Source organism: Octodon degus, unplaced genomic scaffold (assembly GCF_000260255.1).
Source record: "Octodon degus isolate 3935 unplaced genomic scaffold, OctDeg1.0 scaffold00113, whole genome shotgun sequence".
NCBI classification, from domain to species: Eukaryota; Metazoa; Chordata; class Mammalia; order Rodentia; family Octodontidae; genus Octodon; species Octodon degus.
The window spans coordinates 3,880,191-3,891,304 of record NW_004524689.1 but is presented as its reverse complement, the minus strand read 5'-3'; the positions used below and the strand labels follow the sequence as shown (position 1 = coordinate 3,891,304).

Sequence of the window (11,114 nt, the reverse complement as noted above, 5' to 3'; positions counted from 1 at the left end):
AGGGGACTTTCCACCCACTCTGTGCACTGGAGTCTGCAGATAGAGTCCCAGAGAGAAATCTCTAGCTCTGGTTTCGTGCTGTAGTGCTGGTTCTCAGGGTTAGATCCAGACTGAGGGGTGGGGGCACGTGTCACGTGGGCGCAGGAGGGCTGGGGGTGTCTGCAGTTGGGCAGGGCGGGTGTCGTGCTTGCTGGGCATCCTGAGAACTGTGGCCTCGCCCTGTCCCACCCCCTGCCACGGGCTGGGGGGCGGGACATGGGGCGGGGCAACCCCAGGGTGTGCTTGCCTGTCGCCCAGTCGTCCTTCACCTTGCTGCCCATCGAGGGCCCAGCATGCTGCACGCGGCCATGGAGCCGTGGCCGAGGGGCTGCACAGCAGCAGGGGCTGTGGTGAGTGGGGCAGCGGGTGGCAGGGACATTCTGCCTCAGGTCAGGATGGAAGGCTCCGAGGGAAGGGGTGCTGCCTTAGGGGGTGCTCTCCTCCCCATGACCTATTTAGAGGCCATGACTGGGTGGGGCCCTTCCGCTGAGAGGAAACACCTTTCCTGGGGCCAGGGGCTCTGGGGTCCTATCTCACGGAAGGCTGCGGGGGTAGGTTCCTCCCTGGTGGAGGGGAAGCATGAGGGCTTCACAGGGGCCCCTCCTGGGCTGTACACTGGAAGGAGGAAGCCCGACCCACCCACACCCATGGGCACCCCTTCTGCCTAGGAGTCTGAGAAGTGGGCGCTAGAAGGGCAGATGCACCCAGGGTCAGTGTCCCTGTCTCCCAGGTGCTGCTGCCGCTGTTGCTGCTGCTGCCGCTGCTGCTGCTGGGAGCTGGGGCTCAGGGCAGCACGCCTGGCTCCAGGTGTGACTGTGCCAGTGACACCCAGAGGAGGTATGGCCGGTTTTGTTGCAAGGGCTGCCCAATGGGTAAGTGGCTGCAAGGGTGGGGGACAGAGGCAGACTAGACAGGGTGAGGGAGGAGGAGGTGGGAGGTAGGGGTGGGCTGGGAGGAAAGAGGGGAGCCAGAGGTGGGAAGGGAGGGAAGGATGGCAGGGAGCCTGGTGGGAGGTGCCACATGCCCCCTTGGAGTGTCCGACCCTGTCCGGGTTCCACAGGACACTACCTGAAGGCCAGGTGTACGGAGCACTGTGGCGACTCCACCTGCCTCCCGTGTCCCCAGGGCACCTTCTTGGCCAGGGAGAACCATTACAATGAACGCTGTACCCGCTGCCAGGCCTGTGATGAGGAGGGTGAGGGGCTGCCTGCTACTCGTGGGGGGACAGGCTGTGGCCAGTGTCTTTCTGAAGGGGCTGGCCTGGGATAACCTCTAGGCCTGCGAACCCTGTGCCTCCCCTGCTCCTGCCTCAGGCTGTTCTTTGCCCTGCTGACTTCTGGTCCCACCTGCTTTGGCTTTGGCTGGCTGTGCTCCCTCCCTTTTGGGGCAGCCCTGGCTCTCTTACTGTCTGGCCTGTGCTTCCCTCCATCCTCTGAGGCACCCATCCCTGTTCTCTATGGGCATCATCTCTGGCACTGACCATGCCCCCCTGTGCCATGCCAGCCTTCCAGGTGGCCTTGGAGAACTGCTCTGCTGTGGCAGACACCCGCTGTGGCTGTGCACCAGGCCAGCTTGTCGACTGCGCCGTCAGACCATGTACGGCAGGTTCACCCTTCCGATGCCTTCCGTGCCTGGACTGCAAGCCCCCTGACCACCACACACCTATGCCCTGTGAGTACACACACACACACTCACACCTCCTGCACACACTTCCTGGTCCTGACCCACACCGTTTCTTGGACTGCAGGTTCCGGCAGAGACAACGGCTGTGGACCCTGCCCACCTGGCTTCTATGAACACAGCGATGGCTGCATGTCCTGCCCCACGTAATTTCATGGGTGTCCTGGGCCAATGTGAAGGGGCCTGAGGATAGAATGGAAGCTTTGAGGGCCAGTGCTACCAGTATGGGGGTACAGGGAGGGGCTCAGGAGAAAGGAGCTTGGCCCTGGGGCTTGTAGACCCCACTTTAGACAGGCATGGATTCAAAAGGGAACTCTAGATTCACCTCATGTCAGATAAATAAGGCAGTATCTTTATTTTCTGCCAGAACTTCTTTTCCTTTTCCTTTTCCTTTCCTTTCCTTTCCTTTCCTTTCCTTTCCTTTCCTTTCCTTTCCTTTCCTTTCCTTTCCTTTCTTTTGTTTGTTCTTTTATTGACATAGGGTGTCACTATGCAGTTCAAGCTGGCCTTGAACTCACTATGTAGCCCAGGCCGCCCTTGAACCCATAGTGATCTTTCCACCTCAGCCTCCTGAGTGCTGGGATTGTAGACATGTGTGAGCATGCTGGGCTCAAAATTTCCTTTAGATGAATCCTAAGGATTTGCTACTTTTTTTTTTTTTCAGTACCAGGGATTGAACTCAGGACCTTGCACTTGCCAGGCAAGCGCTTATTCTACTGAGCTATCTCCCCGGCCCAGGATTTGTCACTTATTTTGTTTGTCTGAGACTGGGAATTGAACTCAGGACCTTGCACTTGTCTGGCAGGTGCTGTGATGCTGAGATACATCCCCAGTCCAGATTTGTCACTTATGTCATCACACGAATAGACACTTCAGAACTTGGACGCCTTACTTAGGGCTTGCTGTTAGTTCTTGGACAAGTTTAAAGAAATAACCTGATCTGTGGTTCATCTGGACACGGGGTGCTAGGAGGCTCTTTTCAGAGGTGTGATAAAAGGAAATACACCTTGCCCACTTAGCCATCAATATCTATTAGTGTCTACCATTACCCAGACTCTCCTAAGTGCTGGGGCTATACAGGAAACCAGAGAGGGAAAAGCCCCTGCCCCGAGGAGCTGACATTCCAGGAACCCGCTGCTAGAGGCTTAACAAAGAGTGGTGGTTGTTCTAGTTGTTGGGGCCAGGAAACATTTCAGCAGTGCTTTGGGATGTTCTTGGGCAGAGAGGGGCATACAGGGCAGGGGGCTAAGGATGGAATCCCCGCCTGGGGTGGGCAGCCCCTCCTGGAGTTCACCCTGACTTGGTATCCCTCCCTAACAGGAGCATCCTGGGAAGCTGCCCTGAGCCCTGTGCTGCTGTCTGTGGCTGGAGGCCGAGTAGGTAGCCACTGGGATCCCAGCAGGAGGGCTGGGGTTGGCTTCCACCCACACCCACCAGCTCCTCTTTCAGTGTTCTGGGTCCAGGTGCTTGTGACAGGACTGCTGGTCCCGTTTCTGCTCGGGGTCACCCTCATCTACTTGTATTGGCGCTGCCAGGCTCATAAGCTGGTGGTTCCGGGTAAGTCTTCACATATAACACACAAAGGCACTGGGACTCAGGGTCAGGATGGGCAGTCTAGAGGGGGAACTGAGGCTGGGAGGGTGAGGTGCAGCAATGCAAGAGGGGCTGGACTTTGCCTGATAGCTGATCAAATTCTTTTTGTCTCTGTCAGGAGATAGAGCTGGCATGGAGGCCCTGACTCCACCACAGGTGAGAATCTCAGGACGTGCTTTTAGAAGAAGGCTACCTCCTATACCTGGGAGAAAAACTATTTGTGACCCCAGTTCCTGGCTCCTTGGCTGGCTCAGTTAGGTTTACTGGGCAAAGCAAATTATCAGTGGATGAAACTGGGGCGGCACCTGCCCTGAAGTGGCTCTCTCTCTGCTGGGATCCAGACAAGTATCTAGGAGCTAATGCTCGGCGGGACGAGTGGCCCTGGGGTTGGGGACAAGGAGAGGGCCAGGCGGTACACACCCCTGGGAGGCTGAGACAGGAGAACTGCAAGTTTGAGCCTAGCCTGGGCAGTTCAGCAACTTAGCTGTCTCAAAATAAAAATTAAAAAGGGCTGGGGATGTCGCTCAGGGCAAAGGCCCTGAATTCAGTCCCCAGAACCACAGGATAGCCCAGCGGTATAAGGACCTGCCTGGTAAGTGCAAAGTCCGGAGTTCGACCTCTGGTACCAAACACACACACACACACACCCCACACACAAAGTTGGGAGCACACTGAGAGAGCAGGGCCTGTTGGGGGAGGTGGCTGGGGGTGCTGTCCACTGCCCGACCCAGGGACCCCCCACTCCTGACCTCATGCTAGGTAGGGCTGACCTAGGGTCTTTCTTGGCTTCCAGGCCTCCCACCTGCAGCCTACAGACAGCACACATGCCCTTCTCGCACCACCTGGCAACAGTGGGAAGGTCTGCACTGTCCAGTTAGTAGACACCAGATGGACCCCTGGCTCCCCCCAGACCCAAGAGTTGTCCTGTCAACAAGTGCCACAGAGCTGGGACCAGCTGCCCGGCCAAACTCTTGGTAAGGGGATTCAGTGGCCTGTGTCTTGACCCCAGCCTGGCTACTTCCCACCACCAACTCAAGTGCTGTACAGTGCGGGTGCCTTGCCCTGTGCCACGCGATGCCCATCTCGCCCCTGCACCTTGGCCACCGTTCACTTTCCAGTGGCTCTCTCTGGCCTCCCCCTCCCCCCCAGGCTCTCCTCTGGCACCCCCGCTCTCTGCAGCGGCCCCTGCAGGCTCTCAGGCTGCTGTGCTCCAGCCGGGCCCTCAGCTGTACGATGTGATGGACGCAGTCCCTGCACGGCGCTGGAAGGAGTTCGTGCGCACGCTAGGGCTGCGCGAGGCTGAGATCGAGGCCGTGGAAGTGGAAATCGGCCGCTTCCGCGACCAGCAGTACGAGATGCTCAAGCGCTGGCGCCAGCAGCAGCCCGCGGGGCTGGGCGCAGTCTATGCTGCCCTGGAGCGCATGGGGTTGGATGGCTGTGCCGAGGACCTGCGCCTCCGCCTGCAGCGCTGTCCGTGACACTGGGGTCTCCTGTGACTTTGGCGCTCAGGTGACCCTGGTGGAAGCCTTAAGTACGGTTACTTATGCGTGTAGACATTTTATGTCAGTTACTGAGTTTCCCGGCAGGGCCCTGCGTAGCAGCGCCTGCTGGCCTCGCAGTCTGCTCCGCAGAGCCCCGCTGTGACGCCAGCACAGGGGAAGCGAGTGCGGGAGGGGCACGAGGTTGCCCAGCTGTCCTCTTGGCCCGAGTTGGGCTGAGGTCTTGGTATTAAATCTATGAAGACAAGTGGCATTTTCGTGGTGCTGGTGGTTTGGGGTACAAAGTGGCCCGGGCTACATTTCCAGGGGACTGGGCACCCCGATTTTGGGTCCACGTTGTAGCCCAGGGCGGCCCTGTTCCCCCGGAGCCACTCTTTCCTTCCGTATCTGCGTGGCCCAGTGATCCCCGAGGAGGAGAGAAAGCCGCGGTGGCTGTGGCAAGAACGGAGTGATCCGAGCCCCAGGCGGTGGAGAGCGCTTTAATTGGGGGGGGGGGGCACGGTGCAGGGCCCGTGCCCTCCACTCTTCCCGGGCAGTGAGAGGGTCAGGGGCGCCAGGGACTAGGGTGTGGGCTGTGGGTAATTGGTTGGACCCCAGGATCAGCGACTCCGCCCAGACGGGCAGGTTGCATCGTTTCCGGTAAACACATGACTGCGAGGAAACCCTCGGCGAGGATAAGAAATGGGGCCCTGGACAGGACAGGCACAGATCTGGGTCGAGAAGGGAGGAAAACCCCTTCCCCGAGCTAGGGGCCGCCTCCACCCAGGATGTGCCTGCGACGCGGGTTCCGGGGTGCGGGGGAGGGGGCTGCAACGGCTGATGACAAAGTCACCACCCACGGTGGGGGCGGGGCCGGGGCCTGCTCTCAGCTCCCTGCCCTCCGCGCCACCCGCCGGCGAGTGCAAGTGGGTCGGAATGCAAATGAGCAGCGTCGTTTTGCGTCAACGCTTGGGCACATTTTCCGAGGGCTGGCGGAGGCTTAAGCGGTGCTGCCAGCGTGGGCCTGGGTAGGGGTCTGGAAGGGTAGGGGCGTGGAGGGGGCGGGTGACACGGCTCCCAGCCCTTCCACACCGGCCCAGCAGGCGGGGGCAGACACCCCACTACCACCACACCTCTCCGAGCTGGCCACGCTGTTGTCCGGAGGCTCGACGTCTCTTACTTGGGGATGTCCCCCTTCTTCAGGATGACCTGTCTCTGCCACGGTGCCAGCTTGGACTCGTCGTAGCCCAGTGTCCGCAGCTTCTCCGACTGCTCTTTCTCCCGCTGCATCTCCTCCTGCTTTTGTCGCTCCTCCGCTTTTCTGCAGATGGGGTGTGCGCAGAACCCAGTGAAGCCTGGGCCAGGCCCCATGTGGCAGTGGGAGGAGCTACCAACAAGATAAGGGCTTGTCTGGGGGCAAATCTGGGTCACTGGGGCATGGGGGCTGAGTGGGAGCTGAGACTGGGTGTTAGGGGCCCGGATGTTACCAGAAACAGAGGGGCTGGGTCACCCACAGTTCTGCGTAAAACTTGTTACAAGACTGGGTCAGGTGCCGTGGGGCGTGGTGCTGCATGCCTGCTAGCTCTCCAGAGGTGGAGGCAGGAGGATCACTGCAAGTTGAAGACCAGCCTGGACTATAAAGACCTCAAAGACAGCCTAAACTGCATTGTGAGACCCTGTCTCAAAAAGACAAAAGAAAAAAAAAAATGGACCTAATGGCTTCTTGCAGTAATCCTAGCTCCTCCGGAGGCTGAGACAGGACTACAAGTTTAACGCCTGCCTGGGCAACATAGTGGGACCTCATTTTACAAAAGCAAAAGCCATCTCATTAATAATTTTGATAGGGAGGCCAGGCATGGTAGTACATGCCTATAGTCCCAGCCCTTGGGAAAATGAGGCAGGAGGACTGCTCTGAATTCGAGGCCAGCCAGGGCTACAGAGTGAGCTCAAGGCCAGCCTGAAGTGCATAGCAAAGCCCTGTGTCAAAAACACACACACAGGGCTGGGGAGATAGCTCAGTGGCATAAGGGCCTGCCTGGAAAGTGCAAGGTCCTGAGTTCGATCCCCCATACCAAATGCACCCTCAAAATAAAAAATCCCACTTTTGATTAATTTTGATATTGGTTATATATGGAAATATTTTTATATATTGGGTTAAATAAAACATGAAATTCACTATTATCTCAGTGTGATTACTAAGAAAATGTAAAATTATGCCTGTGACTCATCCTGTACTTCCTTTGGACAGCCCTGGGCTAGACTGGCAGGGAAGAAACCAACTTGGAGGATGGGTGGTGAAGGCACTGGTCCTAAAGTGGAAGAACCGTGGGGTAGAAAGGTTAGGTTAATAGGAGACAGGGACTGAGTAATTCAGGAACGAGGTTGTCAGAGCAGGAGAGCTTGACCTCGGGGACAGGTGCTAAATGACTGGGGGAGAGGTGTCTGGTGGTATTACCAAGAACACAGAGGTCATGCTATACAGGCTGAATGACTGGATGTGGCCAGGGGAGGGCTGGATGAGGGGGCCAAAGGACAAGCCTCGGGTTGGGCAGGGGAGGGGCAGCAGGCTCGGGCCAGCCCTGCACTCACCGTTTCTGCTCCCTGGAAGGAGAAAGAGACAGCATTAGTTGGTGCCACCATTGTAGGGACAAAGCAGTCACCCTGCTGGTGGGACGGCTCTCTCCTGAGCCCCAGCTCACCTCTCCTCTTCCAGCTTCTTCCGAAGGATGTCCCGCCTCCAGGCAGGCAGGCTGGCCAGCCGAGCCTCCTCCTCCTCCTCCTGAAACACAAGCACAGAACTTCAGGACCCTGACAGGCTGAGCCCAGGGGACTGCACTCTCACACCAGTGAGACACAGGGCTTCTGGGAGTCTCGATGGTAGAGATGGAAGGAGCCTCTTGCCCCCAGAGTCCCTGTCCTAGAGGTGGCACCAGATAGAGACAAGAGTGTAGGTTGTACAAGGGGGACAGGTGGACAGATGACAGGTGATAGGACTGTCACCCAGGATCTCTGAGCAGATGCAGACTTGAGATCTCATACACTTGGCTAGCTCTGGGAGGCTCAGCTGCCCATGGGCTCCTGGGAAAGACCTGTCCCATGCTTGCCCTGTTTCCAATAGAGGGGATGCCAGTCACCACTGTGGAACTGCAGTGACATCATGGTGGGGGACCCAAGACAAGCAGCTTCCAGCAAAGTGTTTTATTCCTTGGATGTTACAGAAGAGGAAGGGTCTATACATATCACACATGCGCAAACCTGAACAGGTGGACAAGGAGGTAGCCACAGGTTCCAGTGAACGACCAGAGACAGGGACAGCACTACACCACCACAAGGCTGCCCACTGTGCTTCACTCCAAGAGGCTGCTCAGCTCTGCCACCTGACCCCACACACATCCCAGCCAGGCCATGGCCATGGCCTTCTAGCTGGGCCAATGCCCCCTATCCTGCCTCCAGGGGACCTGTGCATGTGGCCTTTCACATTGGGCTTTTTCTGCACACTTCTGGCCTCTGCAGGGCTCAAGCCAGGCACCCAAGGATTAAGATGCTTGAGGGCTAACTCTGGATTCACCAGCTCAGATGTCAAACAGCTCTGCTTCCTTCTCCTTCCAGAAGGAGAAGCTGCGGTCGATGTATCGGCAGATGTCTTCGTTGCTGAACTCGCCCATCTCAGACACCAACTCCAAGGAGTCCTCCGCAGGGGCCTCAGAGGGAGGCAGGCCTGAGATTGAGGTTGGGGGTGGTGCGGCAGGTGGGGGCTGTGGCTCAGGGCCTGCAGGCTCAGGCTGCCCATTGTGTCCATTCTCCAGGTGTGCTGGAGCAGCATCTTCACTGGGCCCCTCCTCCTCCCTTTCCTTTTCCTCCCCTTGTGTCTTCTCCTCTTCCTTCTCCTCCTCGTCTTCCTCCTGCTCTTCTTCCTTTCTGACCTCTTCCTGGGCCGGCTCAGCCTCTGGGTTGTCTCCAAAGAACTGGCATCTGAGATCCTCGAAGCCATCGTTCCAGCTTCGCCGACCGGCCTCCACCTCCTCCATCACCACGCGGTGGAAGAGGCGGATGAGTTCCCAGGGGTGGCTGCCCAGCCGGTCAAACATCTCATAGCACAGAAGGTGGCGGAATTTGCGCTCCTCCCGGCTTAGACCCATCTCGAGCAGCTGGAAGTAGCCAAGCATGAAGAGGTCCAGCGTAAGGCTGTCGTAGCGCCGGGGCGCCCCGCTGTCCAGGGGCGGGAGGAAGTGTTCAGGCCAGTACAGGCCATGTGCCAGGCGCAGGCCTTGGGACTGGTGTGCGGGCACCTGCCGAAGCAGGCTCCTCCAGTGGCCCAGCAGTTTGCCTACCACTTGCCGCTGCTTCAGCAGGTGCAACAGCCGCTGGTCTGGCTTGCAGGCTTCAGTTTCGCCTGCTGGCTGCTGGAAAGCAAGGTCATCGCTCTCGGGGTTGGGATCTGCACCAGCAGCCACCACTCGAGGCAGCAATCTGCGCAGGCGCGCCTGGGCATGGCGCCCCGGGCCACGAAAGGTCCACCTGCGCCAGTGCTCCAGGAAGAGGTAGACGATGCGCTCCTTGCGCATGTCAATGTAGTCCTGCACGCCGGGCAGGTCGGCAGACGGCGGCGGCCTGCACGCCATCTGCTCAGACTCTGACACCGCCTCCTGATTGTCTTGAGCCTCTGCGGGATCATCCGGGGTTCCCACAGGCTCCTCGGTGGCCAGCAAGCCCTTGCTGACGGCAGCATTGGGCTGACTGGACCCAACCTCCACATAGTCCTCTTCAAGGACCGGCTCTCGGTTTGGACTGCTGGCCAGTGATGGGGACACGTGACGTGGAATACGCGCGGGCTCTGCGCCCTGGGCGCGTAGCTCGTAGGAGGCACGGAGATGCCGTACGGAAACGCCACACTCGAGGATCTCGCGCGCCACGGCCTCGCGGCACCAGCTGAGCGAGTGTGAACGGCCCAGGCAGAGAGGCCCAGGCCTGGAGGGCGCGTCGGGCAGGGGCGCCAGCGGCTGGCCCGTGTCAGCGGTCAGCAGCTCGGCCAGGTGTGCGGGCCGGCCGCCCAGCGCCCCCAGCAGCGAGGCCATGCTTTTGAGCAGCTTGGAGATCTTGCTGCACCAGGCGGGCAGGCTGGTGGCGCGGCCCTGCATGCGGCGCGGGTCTACGGTGAAGCGCGGCGCGGAGAGCGCGGCGGAGATGGGCAGCAGCTGCTCCAGCTCCAGCTCCAGCTGCTCCAGGCGCGCCTCCAGCTTCTGCGCCTTGTGCAGCACCTGCAGGTTCTCTATTTGCTGCTCGATGCGGAGGATGTCGGTCTCAGTCATGAGCTCGCCGAAGGGCCCGAGGATGGCGTCGCGCTCGCGGACGTACCTCCAGCCCTCCGGGGGGTAGCAGCACCGGCTGGCTGACATCAGCTATGCGGGGAGACAAGAGAGGGGGGAGGCGCGTCTCCCTCTGGCCCAGCCCCGCCTCGGCGGGGCCAGGGAACCTTTGCATGTCCTGGGTGGTGTAATGGCTCGCGGGGCTGCTGCGTGCGCAGGAACAGGCCGCGCCCAGGAGGCGGCAATGGTACTCTTCCAGCTTCGGCTCTGGACTCTGGGCAGTGTCCACTTGGTCCGCTGGGCGCCGCTGCAAGGCGGAGAGGGTGGGCCGGCAGAAGGGCTCTCCTCGCTGGCTTGGCCGCTCATTACACCATCCAAGGAGCATGCGAAAGGTGTGGTCGATGAGCAGCCTGGAGCCCCCTCCCTAGCCAAGGTCGGCTAACTCTAGCCCAAATCCTTGCAAGACCTCTCAGGCGGGCCGCTGACCCTTCCCAGACTCTGCTGCAGCCAGTGCTGGGTACCCCAGTGGTCAGTGTCCCACGTGCTTGGACAGGGCTCACACACACCACCCTTTTTGATATAGGGCCTAAATCCCCCAGGCTGGACTTGAACTTGCCAGTCCTCCTGCCTCAGTCTCCAGAGGACCGCAGGTGTGCATCACCACACCTAGTTTCCTCTTTTTTTTTCTTCTTCATTTGTGTATTTGGAACAGGGTCTCACTACGCAGCTCTGTAGTGATCCTCCTGTTTTCAGCCTCCCCAACTCTGGGATTACAGGCGTGTGCTACCATGCCTGGACTCAGTCTCTGGCTCAGGGCGCCCCAGGGGTGGGGCCAGTGAACCATGAGAGACCAAGCTTGCCGAAGCAGGCAGGCGCTTAGTCCACTGAGCTATCTCGCCGGCCCTTCCTCTTTTTCTTCACTCATCAATTTTCTCTTCTCACGTCTAGGCCACCTCTCAGGTGCCAGCTCTTCTATTCTGGAGCCTGCCTACCACCCCCCACCCCCCACCCCCCTGGC

At 59.3% G+C, this 11,114-nt stretch overlaps 2 protein-coding genes across 14 annotated transcripts in view; one reads left to right on the top strand and one right to left on the bottom strand.

Moving 5' to 3' along the window:
* Nucleotides 1–81: 81 nt before the first annotated feature.
* Tnfrsf25 (TNF receptor superfamily member 25) lies at nucleotides 82–5,049 on the top strand. Of its 2 annotated transcripts, XM_023699520.1 has the most exons (10): nucleotides 82–389; nucleotides 770–876; nucleotides 1,100–1,234; nucleotides 1,543–1,710; nucleotides 1,787–1,865; nucleotides 3,040–3,095; nucleotides 3,169–3,276; nucleotides 3,431–3,468; nucleotides 4,106–4,286; nucleotides 4,462–5,049. In XM_023699520.1, exons 1-10 carry the CDS (start codon nucleotides 256–258, stop codon nucleotides 4,788–4,790), a joined length of 1,335 nt encoding a protein of 444 aa, XP_023555288.1. In that variant the 5' UTR covers nucleotides 82–255; the 3' UTR covers nucleotides 4,791–5,049. The 2 variants fall into 2 exon arrangements, with proteins under 2 accessions (XP_023555288.1, XP_023555289.1); XM_023699521.1 differs by lacking the exon at nucleotides 1,100–1,234.
* A 240-nt stretch (nucleotides 5,050–5,289) lies between these two features.
* The window catches only part of Espn (espin), a 29,188-nt gene continuing 23,363 nt past the window's right edge, over nucleotides 5,290–11,114 (bottom strand). For 6 of the 12 annotated variants that reach the window (XM_023699507.1, XM_023699508.1, XM_023699509.1 and 3 more), the window contains 3 exons: nucleotides 7,490–7,569; nucleotides 7,380–7,391; nucleotides 5,290–6,111 (listed from right to left, as the gene is read on the bottom strand). In XM_023699507.1, the coding sequence (XP_023555275.1) occupies nucleotides 5,967–6,111; nucleotides 7,380–7,391; nucleotides 7,490–7,569 (237 nt within the window). In that variant the 3' untranslated portion in view covers nucleotides 5,290–5,966. Of the gene's footprint in view, nucleotides 6,112–7,379; nucleotides 7,392–7,489; nucleotides 7,570–7,984; nucleotides 10,190–11,114 lie in introns of those variants that run through there. The other 6 variants (XM_023699502.1, XM_023699504.1, XM_023699503.1 and 3 more) reach the window with 1 other exon arrangement.